The sequence below is a fragment of the Engystomops pustulosus genome, chromosome 4, assembly GCF_040894005.1.
Source record: "Engystomops pustulosus chromosome 4, aEngPut4.maternal, whole genome shotgun sequence".
NCBI classification, from domain to species: Eukaryota; Metazoa; Chordata; class Amphibia; order Anura; family Leptodactylidae; genus Engystomops; species Engystomops pustulosus.
Window position 1 is genome coordinate 22,984,961 of NC_092414.1, and position 26,665 is coordinate 23,011,625.

The following is a 26,665-nucleotide window of genomic DNA, read 5'->3' on the forward strand; positions in this document are numbered from 1 at the left end:
TTGAATCCCACCAAAATGACAAACAGTTTCTATATATTAATGATATTAAATGAAAACAGCACCATGTGATGTAATGTTAGACAAATGTAGAGAATTTTTTAATGATGAGCCTATCAATATGTCTTTTTAATGTGGGAGGAAACCGGAGTACCCGGGGAAAACCCACGCAAACACGGGGAGAACATACAAACTCCATGCAGTTGATGCCCTTGATAATATTTGGACTCTGCAAGACAACAGTGCTAGTCACTGAGCCTCCGTGTTGCCCATGATGGTGGCAGCAGATCATCTTGCTGCAGAAAGTCCAGTTAATGTGTCAAGTCCAGTGGGTGCAGAAGGAAATCCACTTTTTAAGTGAATACATCTTACTGCAGAAAATCCAGTGGTTGAGTCGAATCCGGTGGGTGCAGAAGGAAATCCACTTCGAGAGTGAATACGTCTTACTGCGGTCAAGTCCGGTGGGTGCAGAAGGAAATCCACTTCAAGAGTGAATACTTCTTACTGCAGAAAATCCGGTGGGTTTGTCATATCCAAGTCCTTGAAGATAGCTGCCTGTCCGCTGGTGATTGTGGGGACATGGCTTTAGTAGAAGGAGATGAAGTCACACAGGAGATCACAGTCTGGCATGGAGAAGGTGGATGCATCAGAATTCCCTAATAACACAAAAGAGAAATAATCATCATTATATTATATCACTATCCTGAATAACAAGTGATTTATACCCCCTGATATTTATAGTATTCACTAACTTTGTGGGCATCTCCCTAGACATGTAACCCTGACCAGCAGTATTTACATACTGCATCTACATCTCCTACTCACATGTTGTGCTGGGTTCTCCATGTGATGAGCCTACAGATGACATGGATCTGCTGAGGTTATGGAGGGGAGCGCAGGTGTTTTTTAATTTCACAGTAAGGACAGGATGGCCACAGAGAGGTCAAATGTCTTCTATATTCTGGTTGATGTGAGGACTTTCCTTGGCCTTTGGTGCCGATGTTCTTCTAGAGGTGAGCATCTCTTCCAGCATTATTGTCCTGATGTTACTTTCTTCATGGCCATTTGGATAATAGATTGGCCACTCAGTCTGTGGTCTGTACCATGTCGTTGGGATAATAGGTGTCAGACCATGCAGGACATACAAAGCTGAAGTCAATTATCTGTTCAGCCTCGCTGCTCATCTTGTAATCCAGGCAGCGGCCTTCTGGCAGGTTTAGGTCCTCAGGAGCTGCCAGCAGTATACGTGGGGGAACTGCCGTCCTGTTCTCCACATCAATCCAATTTATTCTATAGAAGAATGGATGATTCCTGATGTTTCCTTTAACTCCAAGCCGATTTTGTGGATCTTTACACAGAAGTCCTTTGATAAACTTTACAGTCTCATCGTTGAGGATCCTTGGGTAGTAAGGATTCTTGTTGATGACTGCAAGCTTAATTTCTGCCCTTGATGTCCCACTGAATGGGTATATTCCAGTTGTCATGTGGTATAAAGTAACTCCCAGAGCAAAGAAGTCCACCTCTGGTCCATAGTCCATGCAATTGACCATTTCCGGGGCAGCAAACCCTGGTGTGCCCTTGCATTGTTGTGAGGTTTTGTCATGCACATCAGTCAATGCCAGGCCAAAGTCGGTGATTTTGATGTGGCCCTCTCTGGTCACCAGAATGTTTGGAGCCTTCAGGTCTCTGTGAATTATGGCTTTTCTATGGAGAAACTGCAGACCGCAGATGACTTCTGCTGTGATGAATCTGGATGTGGGAATATCCAGGAGAGTTTTCTTGAAGAGGATATCTTCAAGGCTTCCCTTGGTGGCCAGTTCCATCACATAGTAGACTTGGTTGTCAGTCTGGAAGGCAGCTAGGCCATTGATCAGAAAAGGGTTCTCATGGGATAGGCGCAGGATGTCGCGCTCTGCCATGCTGTACTTACGCTTGGTGTACAAGTACTTATTGACCACTTTGATGGCAACATGTTCTTTCCTGATGTGATCTGTTGCCAACAGAACTTTTCCAAATGCTCCTTCTCCAAGTAGTTTGTGGAGGGTGAAGCATTTCAGATCAAGTGGTACCAGGACAGTCTCCTTCTGAGTAGATGTGGCCGGCGCCTCCTCCAGACAGACATAGTCACCTCTCGCTTCATGGCAACTGCTGGGACTTGGTGTCACGTCTTCCCTGTCCTCTGCTCCATGCTTCTCGCTGCCCTGCTCCATATGCTGTATGCACCCGTCCTGATAGCTCAAGTGTTGATCTCGTTCCTCTTGGTAGTGCGGACGGATCTGTTCTTCAGCGCAGCAGATAGGTGTTTCCTTCCTGTCAGATTTCTCATTGACTGTTTAAGAAAAAAAAAGATTTTAATGTTGTTATTATCCCAACATAAAACAATTATATGATATCACCTAATGTGACCAAATACTTCAGTGCTGAATTTATGGATAAGAAGTGGAAATTGTATATGTTTTGTGATATAAGACTTTCAGTCTATTTATTTTAAAAACCCTCTTAGTCCTTAGTAATTATCATTATAGATGCTATTTTGATAAATTATATGAGCAGAAGACATGAAATACTGTTTGGTGCTTTAAGCTCAGTTTGAGGCTATGGCCTCTATAACAACGCCCCCCCCCCCCATTCTATGTACTTAAAGTACTTGTGTATAAGCCATGTTTTTCAGCACAAAAAATGTTCTGAAAAACCCCAACTTGGCTTATACATGAGTATATAAAAAAAATAAACGTATATACTCACCTTCCGATGCTCCTCGCGGCTCTTCTTCCTTCTCTTCTTCACAGGCTACAGAACGGATAGAGATGCTTCCATGTGCTCAGCCCGCTGGTGCACGCTATGATATCAGCAGTGGTGACACCGCCGCGTCATAGTGTGCATCAGCGGGCAAAGTGCATGGAGGCTGCTGGGCATTTCATTAGCTGGGGGTGCTGCTGGGCATTATATTACTGGGGGAGGCTGCTGGGCATTATATTGCTGGGGGAGGCTGCTAGGCATTATATTGCTGGGGGAGGCTGCTGAGCATTATATTGCTGGGGTAGGCTGCTTGGCATTACATTACCCAGGGAGGCTGTGACCAATGCACTTCTCTAAGCTTATACTAGAGTCGATAAGGTGATAAAATTAGGGACCTCAGATTATACTCAAATATATATGGTATTTATAGTTCTCTCCATCATTTCCTACCTTTTTCATCCTCCAGGCTGATGCTATTGGGTGCAGGGACGTCTCTGGAAGGTTCTTCCACCTCCTGCTCCCTACAGTACAGGGCATGTACACCCTTCTGGCTGTGGACCTGGGCCTGGATCTCCTGGTAGTCTTGGAGATTGTGCTGGACCACATCCATGCTGGGGGTCAGCTCGTCCATCACCTGGCCAGGTATATTCAGGCTCTGATATTCTCTAGCTTCAGGTTTCTTCTTTCGGTCAGAAGTCGCATGGACTATAAAGAAATAGAAGTGTAATTTATTATTATGGATTAATAATACATTTTCTTATTACTTGTTTATAATTCATATAACATTACATAATATTACACATCACAGGGACAGTTCAGTTATTGGGGAATTTCTTCATACCTGCTTTGAATGTGACAATAAAGCAAGTAAAATCTACAATGGGCTGTAACATGTGTCAGATTGGCCAGATTATTAATCTCTTGTATAATTCGACAATATATTGGAATTTTGTGGACCTTCTGTGCTTCTAGGTATATAAAGTCTTCATATATATATAACAATAACAATATTGTTTAGGAAATGCAATACAAGTTTGTGGATCAGATTTCCCTAGGATTCTGTTGCCTTTTACCTAGTAAGATTCCCCTCCATTGTCTTAAGCAGGGGTCCCTAAACTATGGGGGGGGGGGGGGGGATGATAAAAGAAGCCCTTTCTAATAGCTTACTGTGAGGGGGGGGGTAGCCTTATCAAAAAGCTTACTGAGGGGGCCCTATCTAATGGAAAGCAAATAGGTGTTTCCTTCCTATTACATTTCTCATTGACTGTTAAAGAAAAAAAAAGATTTTAATGTTGTTATAATCCCAACATAAAGCAATTATATGATATCACATGATGTGACCAAAGACTTCAGTGCTGAATTTATGGATAAGAAATGGATATTGTATATGTTTTGTTATATTACACTTTCAGTCAATTTATTTTAAAAACTTTCTTAGTCCTTAGTAATTATCATTATAGATGCTATTTTGATAAATTATATGAGCAGAAGACATGAAATACTGTTTTGTGCTTTTAGCTCAGGTTGAGACTATGGCCTCTATAAAAACGCTCCCCCCATTCTATATACCGTAAAATACTTGTGTAGAAGCCAAGTTTTTCAGCATAAAAAATGTTCTGAAAAACCCCTACTTGACTTATACAAGAATATATTAAAAATGAACATACATACTCACCTTCCGATGCTCCTCGCGGCTCTTCTTCCTTCTCATCTTCACAGACTACAGAACGGGCAGAGATGCGTCCATGTGCTCTGCCCGCTGGTGCACGCTATGATATCAGCAGTTGTGACACCGCTGCGTCACAGTGTGCATCAGCAGGCAAAGTGCATGGATGTTTCTCTGCCCGTTCTGTTATCTGTGAAGAATAGAAGAAAGAAGATCCGCGCAGCACATTGGAAAATGAGTATGTATGTTTATTTTTTTTATACAATTAGGGGCTGGGTTTTACATTACTGTGGGAGGCTGCTGAGCATTACATTACTGGAGGAGGCTGCTGAGCATTACATTACTGTGGGAGGCTGCTGAGCATTACATTACTGTGGGAGGCTGCTGAGCATTACATTACTGGGGGATGCTGCTGAGCATTACATTACTGGAGGAGGCTGCTGGGCATTATATTACTGGGGGAGGCTGCTGAGCATTACATTACTGTGGGAGGCTGCTGAGCATTACATTACTGGGGGAGGCTGCTGAGCATTACATTACTGGGGGAGGCTGCTGATCATTACATTACTGGGGTAAGCTTCTGAGCATTACATTACTGGGGAAGGCTCTGATCGAAGCATTTCCCTAGGCTTATGCTCAAGTCGATACGTTTTCCAAGCTATTTTTGATAAAATTAGATATTTATAGTTGTCTCCATCATTTCCTACCTTTGTCATCCTCCAGGCTGATGCTATTGGGTGCAGGGACATCTCTGGAAGGTCTCCCTGCCTCTCGGCTGCCATAGTTCTGGCTCAGGATCTGTACTTGATCCTGTTGGTAGGGCAGGAGGATTTGCTGTTCTTCGTAGCTGATAGAAGGTTCCTTCTTGTCAGGTGTTTTCTTGTCCTCCAGACCGATGTTACTGGGACCAGGGACATCACTAGAAGGTTCTTCCACCTCCTGCTTCATATAGTACAGGGCATATACATCCTCCTGGCTGTGGACTTGGGCCTGGATCTCCTGGTAGTCTTGGAGATTGTGCTGGACCACATCCATGCTGGGGGTCAGCTCGTCCATCACCTGGCCAGGTATATTCATGCTCTGATCTTCTCTAAATTCAAGTTTCTTCTTTCGGTCAGAAGTTGCATGGACTATAAAAAAATAGAAGTGTAATTTATTATTATTGATTAGTAATACGTTTTCTTATTACTTCTATATAATTCATATAACATTACATAATATTACACATCACAGGGACAGTTCAGTTATTGGGAATTGTCTTCATACCTGCTTTGAATGTGACAATAAAGTGGGTGAACTCTATAATGCGTCATAACATGTGATTATAAATCTCTTGTATAATTAGACTGTATATTGGAATTTTGTGGACCTTCTGTGCTTCTAGGTATATACAGACCGCATTCTGCAACAGTTGGATGTCCAGCAAATGAGGAGTTAAAATATACAGTCCTCATACATTTAACAATAACAATATTGTTCAGGGAATGTAATAAAAGTCTGTGGATCATATTTCCCTAAGATTTTGTTGCCTTTTACCTAGTAAGTTTCCCCTCCAGCAGGGGCCCATAAACTAATGGAGCGGGGGGGGGGGGGGGGAGCCCTTACTGAGGGGGCCCTATCTAAAGGAATACTGAGGAGGGGTTGCCTTATCTTATAGGGCCCCCTTAGTAATCCATTAGATAGGGTCCCCTCAGTAATCTATCTAATGGATAACTGTATGGGGGTGTCTTATCTAATACATTGAAGTCAAGTAACTTGCCTAATTTCTATGTATCTCTCCCCTCTGAGACATTTCCTATTCTCAGGAACCGTGCACTCAAAATGGCAACCATCTTTGGCAGCACTTATGTCTGTGCTCAGACTTTTTCCAGAATGAAACATCTGAAATCTCGAAGCAGATCTAGACTTACGGATACACACTTACATCACTTGTTACGGCTAGAGGTGACAAATATGGAACTGGACATTGACCATCTCATTAGCCAAAAGCTGACCCAAAGTTCCCATTGAAATACAGATAAGTTTGTTGATTTAAATTAACTTCTTAATGAATTTAAGCTGAACTGTGATTGGTTGATATGGGTAATGAGATGGATGTTACATAGTTTATACGAAAAAAGACATGTGTCCATCAAGTTTAACCAAGTAGGGGAAGGGATGCAAGGCTGTTGTGTGGGTATATAATGGTATATAATATCCTACCTTTCTGGTCCTCCAGAACGATGCTGCCGGATCCTGTGGCATCGCTGGAAGGAGTCTCCTTCTTTTTGGATTTCTTTCTCCTTCCCCCACATAAGATCAGTCTTTCCCAGGCTTTCTGCAGGCTCGCTAAGAATCGTTGTGATCGGGTTTTCTTAGGTTTTCCCGCCTTTTCCTGGGGTTCTTCCATGTGTATGACTTTCTCCTCTCCTCCTTTTCTCTCCAAGTGCTTTGTCTTCGTCTTTGCTTTCGGCATGATGCGCTCTCACATATGTCACCTCTCACCTCCTGAATGTGAGTTCTGAGACCCTGAGCCGCGCACCTGTATTTATACCCTATGGGCATTGTGATGTCATCGATTATGTCATCAGGTTCTGCCAATGTGATGTCACAACTCCTCTCCCTGGCTTCTCAATTGTGATGTCATCAGGTTCCGCATTTTGATGTCACAGCTTTAGCTCTCCAGCCGCCATGTTGTTCCATAATAACAAGAAGTCAAGTGACTGGATGAAGCCATTTTATAATTAAAGACATTGCAGTGTGATTAAAGGGATCTATATCTTGATTCAATCCTATTTTGATCTCACAATAAGCCCCATACATTGTATATACAAGTTGTAGTGGGTAGCGTATGTATACACCAGATATTGTAGTGATATAAGATGTATGACCTCTCCTTACTACAGGCCTATCAGAGTAGATTAGGGCAGTGATGTGATACCAAGGCCTCATGTACATTGCCGTTTATTAGAAGCAACGGCATCTGCAATCTATTTTTTGCACCTTAGACAAGGCCCCATTGATTTTAATAGGTGATACTGCTTTCTAGGCTGTGAGACAGCAACGCAAAATGTAGTATTTGTCCTATTTTTTGACATTTTGCGGCACGGTCTCTCCATAGAAGTCTATGGAAGCACAAAAAAATGGTCACATATGGTGTTGTCTACTGCCTGTGGTCAGGTTATTTTGGTGGGTTGCTCAGGAGGCCTCTGTTTTTCTCTTGGGAATACGGCTTGCTTACAGCGGCATATGGTTTATATACGGAAGGCACACGGCAAAAGACGGCGCCAAAAACAGGACTGAAAGATGCATACAGTCATGTGCATAAGGCCTTAGTGAAAGTAAATATTCATATGTATTAGGAAAAATAAAATAAAATACATTGGGGCTTAATTACTAAGGGTCTGCGGACTGCACAAACGTTGGATATTCCGATGTTTACTGTTTTACGCTGCATTTAAAAGCAGATTGTGGCGCAAACAACTGGATTTTGGCGCAAACGCACCGACTTTCATGCCACAGAAATCGGCGGGTGGGCCAACGGACTATCCGATGGATTCGGACAACGTGTGGGATTTCACATTCAAAATATCAGGATATCAGGCGCACAATCATAGTGAATCGCAGCAACTCCGAATCCTCGTTGGACAATGCACCTCGGGGATCGCGATGGAACGGGTAAGTAAATGTGCCCCAATGTGTAGTAACACATTGGGGGTCATTTACTAAGGGCCCGATTCGCGTTTTCCCGACGTGTTACCCGAATATTTCCGATTTGCGCCGATTGTACCTGAATTGCCCCGGGTTTTCGGCGCATGCGATCGGAATTTGGCGCATCGGCGCCGGTATGCACGCGACGGAAATGGGGGGGGGGGGCGTGGCCGAATGAAAACCCGACGTATTCGGAAAAACCGCCACATTTTTTTAAAAAATTGTGTCGCGAAAATTTCACTCACCTTCATCCTGGATAGGCCGGTGTATTTCGAGGCATTCCAGCGGACTTCAGCGCAGCAGCGCCACCTGGTGGACGTCGGAGGAACTGCTTTGATGAATCCCGGCCGGACCCGAATCCAGTGCAGAGAACGCGCTGCTGGATTGCGAACGGACCAGGTAAGTAAATCTGCCCCATTGTCACTTGGAATGTTGTGTAGTATAGTAATATACATGTATATGTAATTTATGTATTGTAATCTTATACAAAGCCCTAAGTCCAGGGCAAAGTGCGGCCCTTGGCAACATTAAAAGTGGGACCCCAAAATAAAACTATTTTATGAACAGTCACAGTCAGTAAGAGGCTCCTTTAGCCCTGCACAAGAATAACCCTTTGTAGTTACACACAGTAGTAGAAGTATAAAGTAGATTATAAATACAGTACATAGATGATAAAAGATAGATATGAGAGATAGATACAATGGAAGAGAGATAGAAGATTGATAGATGGATAGATAATAGATAGGAGATAGATAGACACTTGCCCCATTTTCAAAATTGCATTAAAGAGTTTGTAGACATAGGCGCCTTCATGCAATTTTGGATCAAACTGTAACATTATATAAAAAATGCATAAAATTTTACCTTGATGGCATAAAATAACCGAAAATATTTACTTAAATGTTATAGATGGGCATGTGTACAGTTCGCAGATATCTCATAGTCAATTGTTCCCATAAATTAATCAGAATAATGTCACTACTGTCATGGTTGGTGAGGGGTGAACCATCTGAGAGTCTCTTTGGGAAGCGTCTGTGGACCCTCTGGACCACCGCGGGGGTTGGTATGAGACCCGCGGTGGCGGCCAAGGCAACAGATGCAGGAAACAGTCACAGCTTGAGATGACAGCAGGAACGCAAAGGAGCACTGGTAATACTGGTACAGAGTGAAGACACCGCTGGTCTGGAAGCTAGGAAGGCACAGCAGAAGCACAGGAAGGCAGGAGGTCACCACTTGGCTGGAACTCTGGACGGCACAGCAGGAGTACAGTTGTACGGGAATGGAGCACAGGATACAGACACAGGATACTGAGCACAGGATATGGACCACCGGACACGGTCCACAGGATATGGGCCACAGGACACGGAGCACAGGATGCAGACCACCGGACACGGACCAAAGGATATGAACCACAGGACACGGACCACTGGACATGGACCACAGGATGTGGACCACAGAACACGGACCACAGGATACGGAACACCGGACACGGACCACAGGATACGGACCACTGGACACGGACCACAGGATATGGACCACAGGACACGGACCACAGGATGCGGACCACCGGACACAGACCACGGAGGCGTCTGGAAACGCACAGGAAACGGAACCTCGGGAAACACACAGGAACGGGACCTTAGGATACACACAGGAGGCTTTTATTTCAGTGGGAAGACTTGAAGATCCAGCCGAGAGTGAATGGAGCCGCCGGGTTATATAGGAAACCCGGAAGTGACCAGCGTCCATGGGAAGGGCGATCTCCTTATCAATTCCCCCCTTTTGAGTCTTGCTGGCCTGTAACTCCATCCTGAGCGACCTCCTCAAGCTCCAGGTACCCACAGGTAGGCTAAGCCCTTACCTGCTGGACTTGTTAACTCTTCACCAGATCCCCTGGAGGCCAGTCACTCAGGGGTTACAGGTCTGCATACTCAAATCACATCACTGAGTTTCTATAGTTCATAGGTTTGTAAACAGGCTGGTTCTCCAACAGGCAGCATCATCCTCCGCTCCGGAGGATAGATTTTTGCCCTTTTACCTTCCACCAGCTGTAGCGCTTCCCAGAGTGCCATCACTGCACCACCTGTGCTGACCTGTGTGGAGGGAGTGGTTCTGCTTGTACTACCTCATGTGCACCATTAAATACTGTATATCCAGTGTAGAACCGTCTGACTTCTCCTGCAGACCTGGAGCCATCTATAAAAAAAACTCAACATCTGAGTTAAACACCCTTCCGCCCCCCCCCCTCTGAATCCTGGTAGAGTGGTGACACAACGGCAGGATTTAGAGCTGTGCACCTTTTCAGTGTGACAGGGCATCAGGAGTGCAGACTGGAGTCTGAGCTGTCTGGCCTTTGCTCAGTTGCTTGGGCTGTACTTAGGTGAGGACACTGTGCAAGTCATGTGGGGTTTGCACAGTAACTGAGTGATCTAGGATCTAGGATCAACTCATTGGCCTTGCTGAGCAGATTGCTGGCTGCAGCTACTGACACGTAGCAGCCACGTTCCCCTCACAACTTTGTCTAACAGGGCCTAATAGTGGGCCATTTGGGAGGCTACCACGTTCCTGGGCTAAGACACTTGTGACCTAGATACTCGCTGCAAAATAAAATAAAAGTTCTTGTTCAGTGGGATGTGCCTAAGGCCGGAGCAGACAGGATTTGCCAGCTTAAGGCTTTGGAATGCATCAATTGCCTCCTGACTAAGGGCAAATGGGGAAGAGGCAATTCAGTCAGAAAGGGGCAACATCAGGCTGGGGGCAGCAGACCTTATCCTAGGCCTGCAGGAGCTGGTCAGTCCTAGAAACATGTGTAGAGGCTTAGGACCTCAGGGCAGGGGCACATTCTGGACTGCCAGCTTTCTTTCCTCTGTCGGCCTGTGCCTGGGAAGCAGTGGCCTAGGAAGACCACCTTCTCCTGGCAGCACTAGTTTGTCTCTGGAGAACATCCAGTAAGGAGCTGTCTGCCAGTCTACTCCCTATAGGGCCGTGTAGTATGGAGTACTGGCTGGGGGAGTTTTACCCCCCTTGTGGGAATCTGCATGAGGTATACTGAAATACTGAACAGGTACTGGCAATCTTCATGTAGGGGCACAGAGAGGAAAACATTTGACAAATCAATAGCAGTGAATAATATGTCACTCTCAGGGACTGCTGCCAGTTTGGGCTAGGGACCACTGGGCTTCAGTAGACTTGAAGGTCATGGACCATGCTATATGTATCAGGCTGTTCTTTCCGAGTTTTTTCCTTGACTGGGAATGTGTTAAAATCATCATCAGGCTAGCAGTGGAGGATTCTCTCATCAGTTCTTGTGTGTGCTGATGTCCACCCTCCTATTAGAATATGGCCAGTTACTTAATAATGTCTCCTCCCCGTAACACCCACTTGGGTCGGGCTGTCAGTGGACCGCAACTTTCTCTCAGTCTCACTTTGGCGTGGTCTGTGAAACTAGTCCCTGTTCTTACTGGCTTTCTGTCACAAGTCTGGCAGAGGTGTCTCTAGTCTGCTAACACCTTTGGTAACAACTCGTTACAAAACAGATGTACATTACACTGTCAGGTCATCCCCCATGTGTCCTAAAGCTGTACCGAGTTCCTGTGACACACAGGACTCTCTTAACCATCTCGAGCTCAGTGTTCTGTGCTTTCTATAAAATTCTGGCCAGACTCCAACGTCTCAATATGGAGAAATTCTGTGTTATCTACTCTTGAAAGTCACTGTCTGTTCTGTTCATAACACAGACACAGAATTCCAATCCAAGCTGCGCAGATGTCTGCCCCATGGTCTGACCCACGTTAACTTTATTTTTCTGCAATTGTCAGGATTAGGAATAAGTTTTAACTAGACCATACCCAAACAAACAGCGTCGCACATCCAAGAATAATCCGAACAGAGAACTGAAATAAGATGAAATCATCTCAGCCGGCGTTTATCTCAGACATCTGTCCAGGCTCTTCAAGGGTGCTCAGCTGCTAAACTTAAACTATTATCCTCAACCAGCCTTTATGGCTGCCAACAGAGTAGAGTCATAGGCAATTAACTTTCAGGGACTTGAAGGGAATACAACTGTCTTAAGATGGCCGCCACTGAAGGATGGTAAGGCGTGTCATCTTCTCTAACCACCAGATACGGGGGTGGAGTCTAAGAGAGTGCTGGTCTGCATTCCAGATGACTCCATCTTTCTTCTTTTTTTTTCTTTTCCCTCAAATTCTTTCCACATCAAAAACTTTGAAATGTCCCTTATTGCCCATCTCTTTCTTTAATGGGCACTCTCTAGGATTCCTGTCACTCTGTCCTGGTCCGTCCGTAGTCACTGGTCTAAGTCTCCAGTAATCAACCCCATACACTTTCTTTTCCTTTGTAACACTATGTCAGTTGCCTTTTTAGGTCTGCAGTGTCCATCCATCTTACTTTGATCAATACCTATTTTTGATCTGTGGAATCCCTGTTTTTGTTCAAGGGCTCCGTAAATACAGCTCCAGACTACCCCGCTACCTATCAGTAAGTACAAATTAGAGACCTTCACACAGGAGTTAACTCTCAACTGTAAAATCTCCATCAGTGTCCCTGAGTCTCTACTGTCCCTTACCGCATCATGGGGCCGATCCAATCCCTAATGAAAGATATGTAAACTTGGCCAGAGTTTGTCTCTGCAAATTTCCAGATTCTATCAGCGCTTATATGAACAAAAATCTCAACACCATCACAAACTCGCTGAACTACCTCAACAATCCACAAGAGGACACTGCAGACCTTTTTCTACAACATATATGGTCACTGTCAGTCACCTTACAAGTGATTTTTTGCCACAATTATAGTGACCATACTGTTATATATGGACATTTAAAGACAAAGTACATAATGTCACACAAGGAGATGATCTTACCCAATCTTTTCAGCCAGCGAAACAGAAGTGACAGTCAAGGTAGACAATAAAATAGACTTACCCCGAGCGCTCATTTTCAGTTCTGGTCACTGGCCGCCTGGACTCTTGCGGAGGTCACCTAGATGGTCAGATGTCCATAATAGTATAGCCACCCAAGGGACGCCAATTCTCAGAGAATTTTATCTGGGGCTCAAACTCCCCTCCTCATTCTAAAGGCGACTTTCAAATGATATGAGTCTTTGTATTCCAGCTTTGGAATGGAGTAACACAGGAAAGACACACTGTCCTGTCTGAATATTAGCTCAAGACTGCTTTATTCTTTTGGCACTGAAACTCTTATATGGAAAGTCATAAAACACTCTGCAAGGGGCCTGCAAATACACAAGCGGGCAATACTTTTGGGTGGTTTGACCCTGGAAATGCAACACTATTGGATGTAAGCATACAAAGGAATGTAGAACCATTGGCTGTCTTCATATAAACAAAATGCCCAGGTGTTCACCTGGATACCTTTCCCTAGGTGGTGCTTCATTATAGCGGTAAATGTTGGATGATAAGTTTTGTGTTTATTTACAAAAAAAATAAAAAATGATGAATTTTTTGAAAAATTTGCCATTTTTGATATTCAAAATCACCGCGTTTTCAGGCAGATAGATTTACCACCTAAATAAATTGCTGAATAACATTTCCCATATGTCTACTTTACATTGTCATAATTTTTGAAACGTCTGAATAATTTATTTTGATGTCACGCGATTTTCCGTATTTTCAGAATTGACCATTTTGGGGATAAATACCGTTTTGAATGAAATTTTAAATATTTAACATTAAAAACCCCCTATATAACCAACCCATTTTCAAATCTGCACCCCTCAAACTATCAGAAACAGCTTTTAGGAAGAATGTTAACCCCTCAAGATCTTCATAGTAATTGAATCAAAATGGAGGTGAAATTTAGAATGGTCAAATTGTGTCGGATATACGTTCATTTAGCCCTAAAATTTACACATTTCCAAAAGATAAAAAGTGAAAACCCAACATACAATTTGTTTTGCAATTTCTTCCAAGTACAGAGACCCCCCACATGTCGCCGTTGTGGCCGTTACATGTTTTATGGGCGCACAGCGAGGTGCAGAGGGGAAGAAGTGCCCTGCAGCTGACAGGATTTTAGGTTCCTCATTGGCCCCTTTTGTAGACTATAAAATTTTAGCGTTTTCGTTATCAGGGGCCATGTGATGGCATTTTTTTTTGCAGGATGAGATGCTTTTTCCATTGTTACCATTTTGGGGTTGGTATCACCTATTGTTGAAAATTTAGGAACTGGTTTTTGAGGGCAGGAGTAGAAAAGCATCAATTCTGTACTGGATTTTTTTTTTTCGTGTTCACCTTTTAGCCTAATAATCATGTTATCTTTATTCTATGGGACGATACGATTACGGGGATACCAGACATGAATATATTTTCTTACGTTTTACTAAATTTGTCAAATAAAATCCTAATGTGGGGAAAAATATATCATTTTTGCATTGCCCACTTCCAAGTGGCATAACATTGTTACTTTTTTGGATACGGAGCTGGTTGATGGCTTGCTTTTTTGCGGAACATGTTGTACTTTGCACACGTATCATTCTGGAGTACATATGTTTTTTTGATCAATTTTTATTGCATTTTTTGTAAGATTGAATGGGTAAAAATGATAAGTTTCGGTGGGTTTATAATAGAGATGAGCGAGCACTAAAATGCTCGGGTGCTCGTTATTCGAGACAAACTTTTCCCGATGCTCGAGTACCCGACTCGAATAACGAACCCCATTGAAGTCAATGGGAGACTCGAGAATTTTTCAGGGGGACTGAACAGGGAAGCTTGGCTGAACACCTGGAAACCTCAGAAAATGATGGAAACACCATGGAAATGGACAGGAAACAGCAGGGGCAGCATGCATGGATGCCTCTGAGACTGCTTAATCGCACCCTTATGCCAAAATTATGGGCAACAGCATGGCAATAACAGAGTGACCGTATGAGGCTAGATAGCATCGAAAACATCCAATAATTGACCCTGACACTATAGAAGATGGCATGCAGAGGCAGCGGCAGCAGTGGCAGGCTAGAGAGTGTCATGGCGACATACCCTAAATGGACTCAGGCTTCAAACCAATGGGTGGCAGAGAGGAACCAAAGGAGGTGAGCAAGAAGCGCTGAAATTATTTCCTATGTGGACAAAAGGTTGACGGTATATTTAGTCGATAACACAGCATGGTGGCGACATGGTGACCAAGTTAAGGGGACGACATGTGGAGGCAGCCATGGAGACGACTTCCATGATTAAGAGTGACAGTATGGGGCATCCATATTGCGCTGCTATGATTGAAACTTCAGGTCTCCAGTATGGCGACGACAGATGCGCCGAGTTCCATTATGTATCTGGTGAAACACCCAAAAATTCTGCCTGACACAGCTCGTTTGATAAGGGGATGATGTGCTCTATATCCTCTCGCGCTCCAGCGTCTGGGGTATAGAGAGTTGAAAGTTGCGCATGGTGGACATTGGTGGACGCTGAGGAGGGGAAATGGACAGGGAACAGCAGGGGCAGTATGCATGGATGCCTCTGAGGCTGCCTAATCTTGGGATGGAGCTGGCGGTCCGCTGCCAGGCGAGCTTTCGCCTGTCCAAGCCCCTGTCTCTCGGCTCCTCCCCACCCAAAATGGGCCTGGGGGCCAGAAGCGTTTACTTTAAAAAAAATTTAATTTTCAAAGCAGACGGGGTCGTTTGAATGTTTCATCTAGGAATAATGGAATAGCATAGCGGTTCTATTTTTAATAGTTTTTTCAGAAATGGTTCCATGATTAAGAGCGACAGTATGGGGCATCTATATTGCGCTGCTATGATTGCAACTTCAGGTCTCCAGCATGGCGGTGACAGATGCGCCGAGTTCCATTATGTATCTGGTGAAACACCTGAAAATTCTGCCTGACACAGCTCGTTTGATAAGGGGACCATGTATGGAGGCAGTGAACTAGTAGTAGATTAAAGGTGCTGCAGTTAAAACTATGTTAGTTGGATCTTGGGATGGAGCTGGCGCTCCGCTGCCAGGCGAGCTTTCGCCTATCCAAGCCCCTGTCTCTCGGCTCCTCCCCAAACAGCACTTCTAAGAACCTTTTGTATAAGATCAAGTGTAGTAGTGTTCTGATAAGTTTGGGTTATGGTGGGTGAGGGGAATGTAAACAGAAGCGCAAGAAGCGCTGAAATAATATCGGTAAATGATAAAAGTTTGCCAGTATATTTTGTGGATTACACAGCAGGGTGGTGACAAAGTTAACAAGTTTGATGTGGAAGCCATGAAAACAACCCATAATTCTGCCTGACACAGCTCGTTTGATAAGGGGACCATGTATGGAGGCAGCTATATGGACGACTTTGGGAGGCAGCTATGGAGATGATGTTTGGAGGTAGCAATGGAGACAACGTGTGGAGGCAGCTATAAAGACGACGTGTGGAGGCTGCTATGGAGACAATTAAATTTGGATAGTGCCTGTATGTGGCAGTCCAAAAAATTTTTCAAACCAGAGGAGCAGGTAGGTGGTCCTCCAGAAAAATTAAATAGATTGAGTGCCTGTATGTGGCACTCCCAAAAATTGTTTAAAACAGAGGACCGGGTAGGTGGCCCTCCAGAAAAATTAAATACATAGAGTACTATAGCTAGAGCCAGTTGGCCCTGGCAAAAAATAGCCAGTTTCCTCTGCTTTAGTGTACAAAGAGGAGGAGAAGGAGGAAAATGAGGAGGAGGAGTGCATACATTATTCAGGTTGAGCTTCTTTCACCTGGTGGAGAATGGAAATCCTGAGAAATCCAGGCTTTATTCATCTTGATAAGCGTCAGTCGACAGGCGTGTACGCTTATCGGTGATGATGCCACCAGCTGCACTGAAAACCCGCTCATACAACACGCTAGCGGCAGGGCAGGCAAGAACCTCCAAGGCGTACAGCGCCAGTTCGTGCCACATGTCCAGCTTTGAAACCCAGTAGTTGTAGGGAGCTGTGTGATCATTTAGGACGATGGTATGGTCAGCTACGTACTCCCTCACCATCTTTCTGTAAAGATCAGCCCTACTCTGCCGAGACTGGGGACAGGTGACAGTGTCTTGCTGGGGTGACATAAAACTGGAAAAGGCCTTGTAAAGCGTACCCCTGCCAGTGCTGGACAAGCTGCCTGCTTGCCTACTCTCTCTTGCTACTTGTCCCGCAGAAGTACGCCTTCAGAAGGGAAATACTGTTTCAGCTTGTGTACCAGGGCCTGCTGGTATTCATGCATTCTTACACTCCTTTCCTCTCCAGGGATGAGAGTGGAAAGATTTTGCTTGTACCGTGGGTCCAGGAGAGTGAATACCCAGTAATCGGTGCAATAAATTCTTTGAACGCGAGGGTCACGGGATAGGCAGCCTAGCATGAAATCTGCCTTATGTGCCAGAGTCCAACGCGCAAGAATTCACTACCCTCACTGGCCTGACTGTCCATTTCCTCCTCCTCCAACTCCTCTTCTTCTGCCCATACACGCTGAACAGTGAAGGACTGAACAATGGTCCCCTCTTCTGTCTCGCCAACATTCTCCTCCTCTTCCTCCTCATCCTCCTCCACCTCCTCCGATATGCGCTGAGAAACAGATCTGAGGGTGCTTTGGCTATCAACAAGGGAATCTTCTTCCCCCGTCTCTTGTGATGAGCGCAAAGCTTCTGACTTCATTCTGACCAGAGAGTTTTTCAACAGGCCAAGCAGCAGGATGGTGAGGCTCATGATGGCTGCATCGCCACTGACCATCTGTGTTGACTCCTCAAAGTTACTCAGCACCTGACATATATCAGACATCCTCGTCCACTCCTCATTGTAGACTTGAGGAAGCTGACTGACCTGACTACCAGTTCTGGTGGAAGTTGACATCTGGCAGTCTACAAACGCTCTGCGCTGCTGGTAAACTCTGGATAACATGGTTAATGTTGAATTCCACCTCGTGGGCACGTCGCACAACAGTCGGTGAGCGGGCAGTTGGAGGCGGCGCTGCGCTGCCCTGAGAGTGGCAGCATCTGTGCTGGACTTCCTGAAATGCGCACAGATGCGGCGCACCTTTGTGAGCAAATCAGACAGATTGGGGTATGTCTTGAGGAAACGCTGAACTATGAGATTTAACACATGGGCCAGGCATGGCACATGTGTCAGTCTGCCGAGTTGCAGAGCCGCCACCAGGTTACGGCCGTTGTCACAAACAACCTTGCCTGGCTTCAGGTTCAGCGGTGCCAGCCACAGATCAGTCTGCGCCGTGATGCCCTGTAATAGCTCTTGGGCGGTGTGCCTTTTATCGCCTAGGCTCAGCAGTTTGAGCACCGCCTGCTGTCGCTTAGCGATGGCATTGCTGCTGTGCCTAGAGCTACCGACTGATGGCGCCATGCCCACGGATGGTAATTCGGAGGAGGAGGTGGAGGAGGGGTGGGAGGAGGAGGAGGCATAGTAGGCCTTTGAGACCTGGACCGAGGTAGGCCCCGCAATCCTCGGTGTCGGCAGTATGTGACCAGCCCCAGGATCAGACTCAGTCCCAGCCTCCACCAAGTTAACCCAATGTGCCGTCAGCGAAATATAGTGGCCCTGCTCGGCAGCACTCGTCCACGTGTCCGTGGTCAGGTGGACCTTGTCAGAAACGGAGTTGGTCAGGGCACAGATGATGTTGTCTGACACGTGCTTGTGCAAGGCTGGGACGGCACATCGGGAAAAGTAGTGGCGGCTGGGGACCGAATACCGAGTGGCGGCCGCCGCCATGAGGTTTCGAAAGGCCTCGGTCTCTACCAGCCTATAGGGCAGCATCTCCAGGCTAAGCAGTTTGGAGATGTGGACGTTGAGGGCTTGGGCGTGTGGGTGGGTTGCACTATACTTCCTTTTGCGCTCCAGCGTCTGGGGTATGGAGAGCTGAACGCTGGTGGATGCTGTGGAGGATCGTGGAGGCGAAGATGGGGTTTTCGCACGGGAGGTGTTTGGGCTGGGGTCCTGGGCAGGGGGCTGACTAGCAGATGACACAGGGGAAGGAGCAGTGGTGTGCCCGGCCGGAGGTGAACGGGCTTGGTGCCATTGAGTGGGGGTAAAGACACCTCTTTACACACTTCTTCCACTACGTCAATAATGTCATCATCACCCACAGACTGCGACCGGTGGAAAACCTGGGCATCGGAAAATAGCTCAGCAGCAACCGGACAAGTGGTTTGTGACTGTGGGAAGGGTCCAGAAAACAGTTCCTCACAGTATGCCGGTTCAAATGCCAAATTTTCCTGGGAGGGGGCAGACTGGGGGGAAGGTAGCTGAGGCGGAGGTGCTGGAGGAGTGCTGATTTCGGTGACATGGGTGGACTGAGTGGAAGACTGACTGGTGGACAAATGGCTAGAAGCATTGTCCGCAATCCACGACATCACCTTTTCGCACTCTTCTGGCCTCAACAGTGCTCTACCACAAGTTCCAGTAACTTGAGACATGATGAACCTAGGGAGTGTAGCTCTGCGGCGTTCCCCTGCTCCCTCATCAGCAGGTGGTGTCTCACCCTGCCCAGGACCACGGCCTCTGACCCCTGCAGTAGTTGTACGCCCACGTCCACGCCCTCGTCCTCTACCCCTAGCCCTCGGGTTAAACATTTTCAAAATTAAAGTGTAAATTTCAAATTTATTTTTTTTTTAAACAAAATGATGCTATCCTATTCCTATGGCTAGTTTCTAAACAACACTGACAGCACACAACTGGATTTTGTGCTGTGCCTGATGACTTTAAGTTATAAAAAGAAATAAACGTAAAAAAAAAAAAATCAGCAGACTGTGCCTAATTCAAATCAAACACCCAATAAATTGTCCCTCTTCGGTGTTTGAGGTGGATATGTGTGTCACTAAGAGCTAAACACAACGGTCGCACGTCTCCCTGCAAATTCCTCACAATATGGTACTAGCTGCACTACTAATGGCAGCAAGCCCAGCCACAAGCAAACCAAAAAATAGTAAAATATAACGCTATTGTAGGCCTAAATAAGCCGTTGGGGTTCTCCTATGGCTATTTTCTAGCCTACACTGAAAGCACACTGCTTTGCCAGATTACTTTGAGTTATAAAAAGAAATAAACGTAAAAAAAAATAAATCAGCAGACTGTGCCTAATTCAAATCAAACCCCTAATAAATTGTCCCACTTCGGTGTTTGAGGTGGATATGTGTGTCACTAAGAGCTAAACACAATGGTCGCAAGTCTCCCTGCAAATTCCTCACAATATGGTACTAGCTGCACTACTAATGCCAGCAAGCCCAGCCACAAGCAAACCAAAAAAAAAGTAAATATATAACGTTATTGTAGCCCTAAGAAGGGCTGTTGGGTTCTTGTAGACTCACTCCTGCCTAACAGTAAGCTAATATAACACCCTAACGCTATCCCTGCAGCAGCAGCAGCTCTCTCCCTAACGGCATCCAGACAGAGAATGATACCAGCAGCGCCAGAAGGGGCTAGTCTATTCCAGGGTCACCTGATCAGGCCAGCCTACCACAGCTATCGACGTGTAAGGGTACCACGTTATGCTGGGTGGAGTGCAGAGTCTCCTGGCTTGTGATTGGCTCTGTTTCTGGCCGCCAAAAATCAAAACGGCGGGAGATGCCATTTTCTCGAGCGGGCGAAGTATTCGTCCGAGCAACGAGCAGTTACGAGTATGCTAATGCTCGAACGAGCATCAAGCTCGGACGAGTGTGTTCGCTCATCTCTAGTTTATAACAGTTTTTTTTTTAACAGCATTCATCGTGCAGGTTCAATAATGATTTACTTTGATTCTACGGATTGTTGCGGACGCGGTGATACTATATATGTGGGGTTTTTGTTATGATTTAGACTTTGTTTGGGTTATATGTCTCTTTATATGTTATTGGGCTTATGAGCATTTTTATTGATTTATTTCTACATTTTTTATTGAATAACATTTTTAAATTTTTCACTTTTTCCACCATGGGACATGAACAAGCAATCATCTGATTGCTTGTTCATGATAATACTATGCAATACTAATGTATTGCAGAGTATTAGCAGTGTCAGTCTATGCACAGTGTCATCCTCTGCCCACTCCGACTGCGTGTGTTACACTGGGGTGTTGGCTATATGTTACAGCAGGCACCCCATGTTGGCCGATGGCGGTTCGGTTCCGATCCAGAGCCAAGCATCATCATCTGCAGTGGATGTATCCGCCGCAGAGCGGGAAGGGGTTACAGTGTAAAAATGGATGCAAATGGATGTGACGTATATGACAGATAAACATAGATGGATAACACAAAATGCATCCCTTTTTTGTCAATTTTTAAATATATACATTTCAGCCTACGTCAGGGGAAAAAACGAGATGTGAACCCAGCCTGAAAATTTTTCATCTCAGACATGTTGTACTGCCTGCATTCATGATCCACTAGAGGACAGACTTTACACATGGCAAAGAAAATGCTCTGCATCCCTCAGAGCTAAGTGTCTTCCCAGGACTGATGGGACCCAGAAAAGCCTAAATGTGCTAAATAGAAATTAATTTATGCCATGCTCTAAAAACCCTGAGAGCTTAGAATCATCTGTGGGCTCACATACAAGACCACATGCCGGTGCGATCCTGAAAATGACATCTGCAACGTCCCTTCCAATGCGCATGGCAAGGGAGTAGTAGCGAATAAGCCCCTTTGGCCATCCAGTACATATAGAGGTAATTGTGCAGCGGTAGATACTGCCTGGATAGGCAAGGGTTAAAATGTATTTAATGTGATCATCCAATTACATGTTCTGATACCTGACAATGTTAACTCGAGTGTGACTGGAGAGTGGACCACCACCTGACCAGGAGGTGTAACAAAACCCCTTATCAGGAAAGTTCCAGGAGTCAGATGAGAGCAGACAGCTCTTAAGATCCAGCTTCTGACAGAGAAGCATCACATGCTCTGCACACAGGCCTCCTAGGCCTCAGCAACTACATACAGAGTGACACAGGATAAACAGGACCAAGCTGCAGCTTCCAGCATTGGACACAGCTACATCCCAGCCTGCCCCTGCATCCAGGCTGGTGACACAACTCCTGAGGTTCCTTCTCCAAGATCACTCCAGTACTGCCTTTGTACAGAGTCGTTTGGCTTGTTGTTGCCGTTGGTTCGAATAAAGAACTGTAAGTTACTTTTATGCAGAACATTGCCTCCATCTGGTCCCTGCTACGACTGTATCACCATCAAGGGCGCCCATCCTGCGGTTCCTGCTGTGGTTCCCGATCCTCCGGCTGCTCCCGTTCCGGTTCCGGCACCTTCCCGACCACCTGCGAGACGCTGTCTCAGAACAGCCACGTCGGGAAAAGGAGGCCCAGCGGTTCATGGCAGGCCGATCCAAGAAAGGCACTTGGGTCAAGCAGAACCGGACCACCGGGATGGTCCGGTACTTTGATCGACAGCGGGGCTCCGGCTTCTCCATCCAGGACTACACTGGACGGGAGGTCTTCATTCCCCGCCGGTCCGTCAACAGGCCTGATCTGCCGGAGCAGCTTCACAACTTGAAACCAGGAGAGTGCATTAAATTCTCCCTGTAGGAAGGACCCCGTGGACCCTGGGCGGTTGGTGTCATCCGGATCCCAGATCCAGAGGATGACCGCTACCAGTCCTGTGAGGATCTCTTCGAGGATGATGAGTGGCCAGAGTCTCCGACTTCTTCCTCTTCACCTGCGGTGAGTCCCTAGGCTGTGACCCATGTAAATGCCCCTTCTACTGTCATCGTCAGCATGGGCCCCATTGCCATCCATGGGCCAGGCATGGTCCAGGGGAACACTCCAGCCGCCTCTACTGCGGGGAGTGAGGCTGGATCCCGAGGGTCCTCCGTGGCAAAGGATGGCCCGGCTGATGAGCCTTATCCGGAGGCTCCAACGAGAGCATCACCTCAATCCGCCACCTACCAGTGGGGTGATGACCCAGCCCCGGAAGAGTTGGAGCTGGAGGAAGTCGTGCCACCTGGAAAGTTCCAGGAGTCAGATGAGAGCAGACAGCTCTTAATGTCCAGCTTCTGACAGAGAAGCATCACATGCTCTGCACACAGGCCTCCTAGGCCTCAGCAACTAGAGTGACACAGGACCAAGCTGCAGCTTCCAGCATTGGACACAGCTACATCCCAGCCTGCCCCTGCATCCAGGCTGGTGAAAGAACTCCTGAGGTTCCTATTCCAAGATCACTCCAATACTGCCTCCCTCCTACGACTGTATCACCATCAAGGGCTGCCCCAGGAAGAACCAGTACCACAGCCTCTCCCTCATCTAATTTCTTGCACACACCACCCGCTGGAGACCTGCCAGGCTGTGGGACAGTCCTCCGGTCCCCATACCAAGCACCGTGACACTAGTGCGCCTATTCTGCAAGCACCAGCCACTCCGATATTCTGTGCCCCTGCTACCTTCAGGACCCAAGAAAAGGCTAGGCCCAGGTGGGGGATGTTGCACATCCAGAAGTGATACATATCCCAGCAGAAATATTCTGTGACTGGGTCCAAAAACTGCTACATGCCATTTAGGATACTGGGGCCTTTTTGTGTGGTTAAAGGCCATTTGAACCTCTCAAGCATCAAAGCAAGAGCAAGAATTAATAAAACCTACCGACATTTGAATCCCACCAAAATGACAAACAGTTTGTATATATTAATGATATTAAATGAAAACAGCACCATGTGATGTAATATTAGACAAATGTAGAGAATTTTTTAATGATTAGCCTATCAATATGTCTTTTTAATGTGGGAGGAAACCGGAGTACCCGGGGAAAACCCACGCGAACACGGGGAGAACATACAAACTCCATGCAGTTGATGCCCTTGGTAATATTTGGACTCTGCAAGACAACAGTGCTAGTCACTGAGCCTCCGTGTTGCCCATGATGGTGGCAGCAGATCATCTTGCTGCAGAAAGTCCAGTTAATGTGTCAAGTCCAGTGGGTGCAGAAGGAAATCCACTTGTTAAGTGAATACATCTTACTGCGGAAAATCCAGTGGTTGAGTCGAATCCGGTGGGTGCAGAAGGAAATCCACTTCAAGAGTGAATACGTCTTACTGCAGTCAAGTCCGGTGGGTGCAGAAGGAAATCCACTTCAAGAGTGAATACGTCTTCTGCTGGAAAATCCGGTGGGTTTGTCCTATCCAAATCCTTGGAGATAGCTGCCCGTCCTCTGGTGATTGTGGGGACATGGCTTTAGTAGAAGGAGATGAAGTCACACAGGAAATCACAGTCTGACATGGAGAAGGTGGATGCATCATAATTCCCTAATAACACAAAAGAGAAATAATCATCATTATATTATATCACTATCCTGAATAACAAGTGATTTATAACCCCTGATATTTATAGTATTCACTAACTGTGTGGGCATCTCCCTAGACATGTAACCCTGACCAGCAGTATTTGCATACTGCATCTACATCTCCTACTCACCTGTTGTGGTGGGTTCTCCATGTGATGAGCCTACAGATGACATGGATCTGCTGAGGTTATGGAGGGGAGCGCAGGTGTTTTTTAATTTCACAGTAAGGACAGGATGGCCACAGAGAGGTCAAATGTCTTCTATATTCTGGTTGATGTGAGGACTTTCCTTGGCCTTTGGTGTTGATGTTCTTCTATAGGTGAGCATCTCATTCAGCAGTATTGTCTTGCTGTTACTTTCTTCATGGCCATTAGGATAATAGATTGGCCACTCAGTCTGTGGTCTGTACCATGTCGGTGGGATAATAGGTGTCAGACCACGCAGGACATACAAAGCTGAAGTCAATTAGCTGTTCAGCCTCGATGCTCATCTTGTAATCCAGGCAGCGGCCTTCTGGTAGGTTTAGGTCCTCAGGAGCTGCCAGCAGTATACGTGGGGGAACTGCCGTCCTGTTCTCCACATCAATCCAATTTATTCTATAGAAGAATGGATGATTCCTGATGTTTCCTTTAACTCCAAGCCGATTTTGTGGATCTTTACACAGAAGTCCTTTGATAAACTTTACAGTCTCATCGTTGAGGATCCTTGGGTAGTAAGGATTCTTGTTGATGACTGCAAGCTTAATTTCTGCCCTTGATGTCCCACTGAATGGGTATATTCCAGTTGTCATGTGGTATAAAGTAACTCCCAGAGCAAAGAAGTCCACCTCTGGTCCATAGTCCATGCAATTGACCATTTCCGGGGCAGCAAACCCTGGTGTGCCCTTGCATTGTTGTGAGGTTTTGTCATGCACATCAGTCAATGCCAGGCCAAAGTCGGTGATTTTGATGTGGCCCTCTCTGGTCACCAGAATGTTTGGAGCCTTCAGGTCTCTGTGAATTATGGCTTTTCTATGGAGAAACTGCAGACCGCAGATGACTTCTGCTGTGATGAATCTGGATGTGGGAATATCCAGGAGAGTTTTCTTGAAGAGGATATCTTCAAGGCTTCCCTTGATGGCCAGCTCCATCACATAGTAGACTTGGTTGTCAGTCTGGAAGGCAGCCAGGCCATGGATCAGAAAAGGGTTCTCATGGGATAGGCGCAGGATGTCGCGCTCTGCCATGCTGTACTTACGCTTGGTGTACAAGAACTTATTGACCACTTTGATGGCAACATGTTCTTTCCTGATGTGATCTGTTGCCAACAGAACTTTTCCATATGCTCCTTCTCCAAGTAGTTTGTGGAGGGTGAAGCATTTCAGATCAAGTGGTACCGTGACAGTCTCCTTCTGAGTAGATGTGGCCGTCGCCTCTTCCAGACAGGCATAGTCACCTCTCGCATCGTGGCAACTGCTGGGACTTTGTGACGGTTTTGGTGTCACGTCTTCCCTGTCCTCTGCTCCATGCTTCTCGCTGCCCTGCTCCATATGCTGTATGCACCCGTCCTGATAGCTTAAGTGTTGATCTCGTTCCTCTTGGTAGTGCGGACGGATCTGTTCTTCAGCGCAGCAGATAGGTGTTTCCTTCCTGTCAGATTTCTCATTGGCTGTTTAAGAAAAAAAAAGATTTTAATGTTGTTATTATCCCAACATAAAACAATTATATGATATCACCTAATGTGACCAAATACTTCAGTGCTGAATTTATGGATAAGAAGTGGAAATTGTATATGTTTTGTGATATAAGACTTTCAGTCTATTTATTTTAAAAACCCTCTTATTCCTTAGTAATTATCATTATAGATGCTATTTTGATAAATTATATGAGCAGAAGACATGAAATACTGTTTTGGTGCTTTTAGCTCAGGTTGAGACTATGGCCTCTATAAAAATGCACCCCCCCCCATTCTATATACTTAAAATACTTGTGTATAAGCTGAGTTTTTCAGCACAAAAAAATATTCTAAAAAACCCAAACTAGGCTTATACACGAATATATAAAAAAATAAACATATATACTCACCTTCCGATGCTCCTCCCGGCTCTTCTTCCTTCTCTTCTTCACAGGCTACAGAACAGGCAGAGATGCATCCATATGCTCTGCCCTCTGGTGCGCTCTATGATATCAGCACTGGTGAAACCGCTGCGTCATAGTGTGCATCAGCGGGTAAAGTACATGGAGGCTGCTGGGCATTTCATTTGCCGGGGATGCTGCTGGGGATTATATTACTGGGGGAGGCTGCTGGGCATTATATTGCTGGGGGAGGCTGCTGGGCATTATATTGCTGGGGGAGGCTGCTGAGCATTA

General features: G+C 45.8%; 1 protein-coding gene across 2 annotated transcripts; it reads right to left on the reverse strand.

Annotated features, from left to right (window-relative positions):
• Positions 1 to 520: 520 nt before the first annotated feature.
• LOC140128892 (protein kinase C delta type-like) lies at positions 521 to 26,033 on the reverse strand. Of its 2 annotated transcripts, none has more exons than XR_011855172.1 (2): positions 823 to 992; positions 521 to 653 (listed from the first exon to the last, which is right to left on the reverse strand). XR_011855172.1 is itself a non-coding variant. In XM_072150591.1 (2 exons), the coding sequence occupies exon 1, from the start codon at positions 25,843 to 25,845 to the stop codon at positions 24,709 to 24,711; it is 1,137 nt and encodes a 378-aa protein (XP_072006692.1). In that variant the 5' UTR covers positions 25,846 to 26,033; the 3' UTR covers positions 521 to 653; positions 24,449 to 24,708. The 2 variants fall into 2 exon arrangements, 1 of the variants encoding a protein (XP_072006692.1); XM_072150591.1 differs by lacking the exon at positions 823 to 992 and adding an exon at positions 24,449 to 26,033.
• Positions 26,034 to 26,665: the final 632 nt, after the last annotated feature.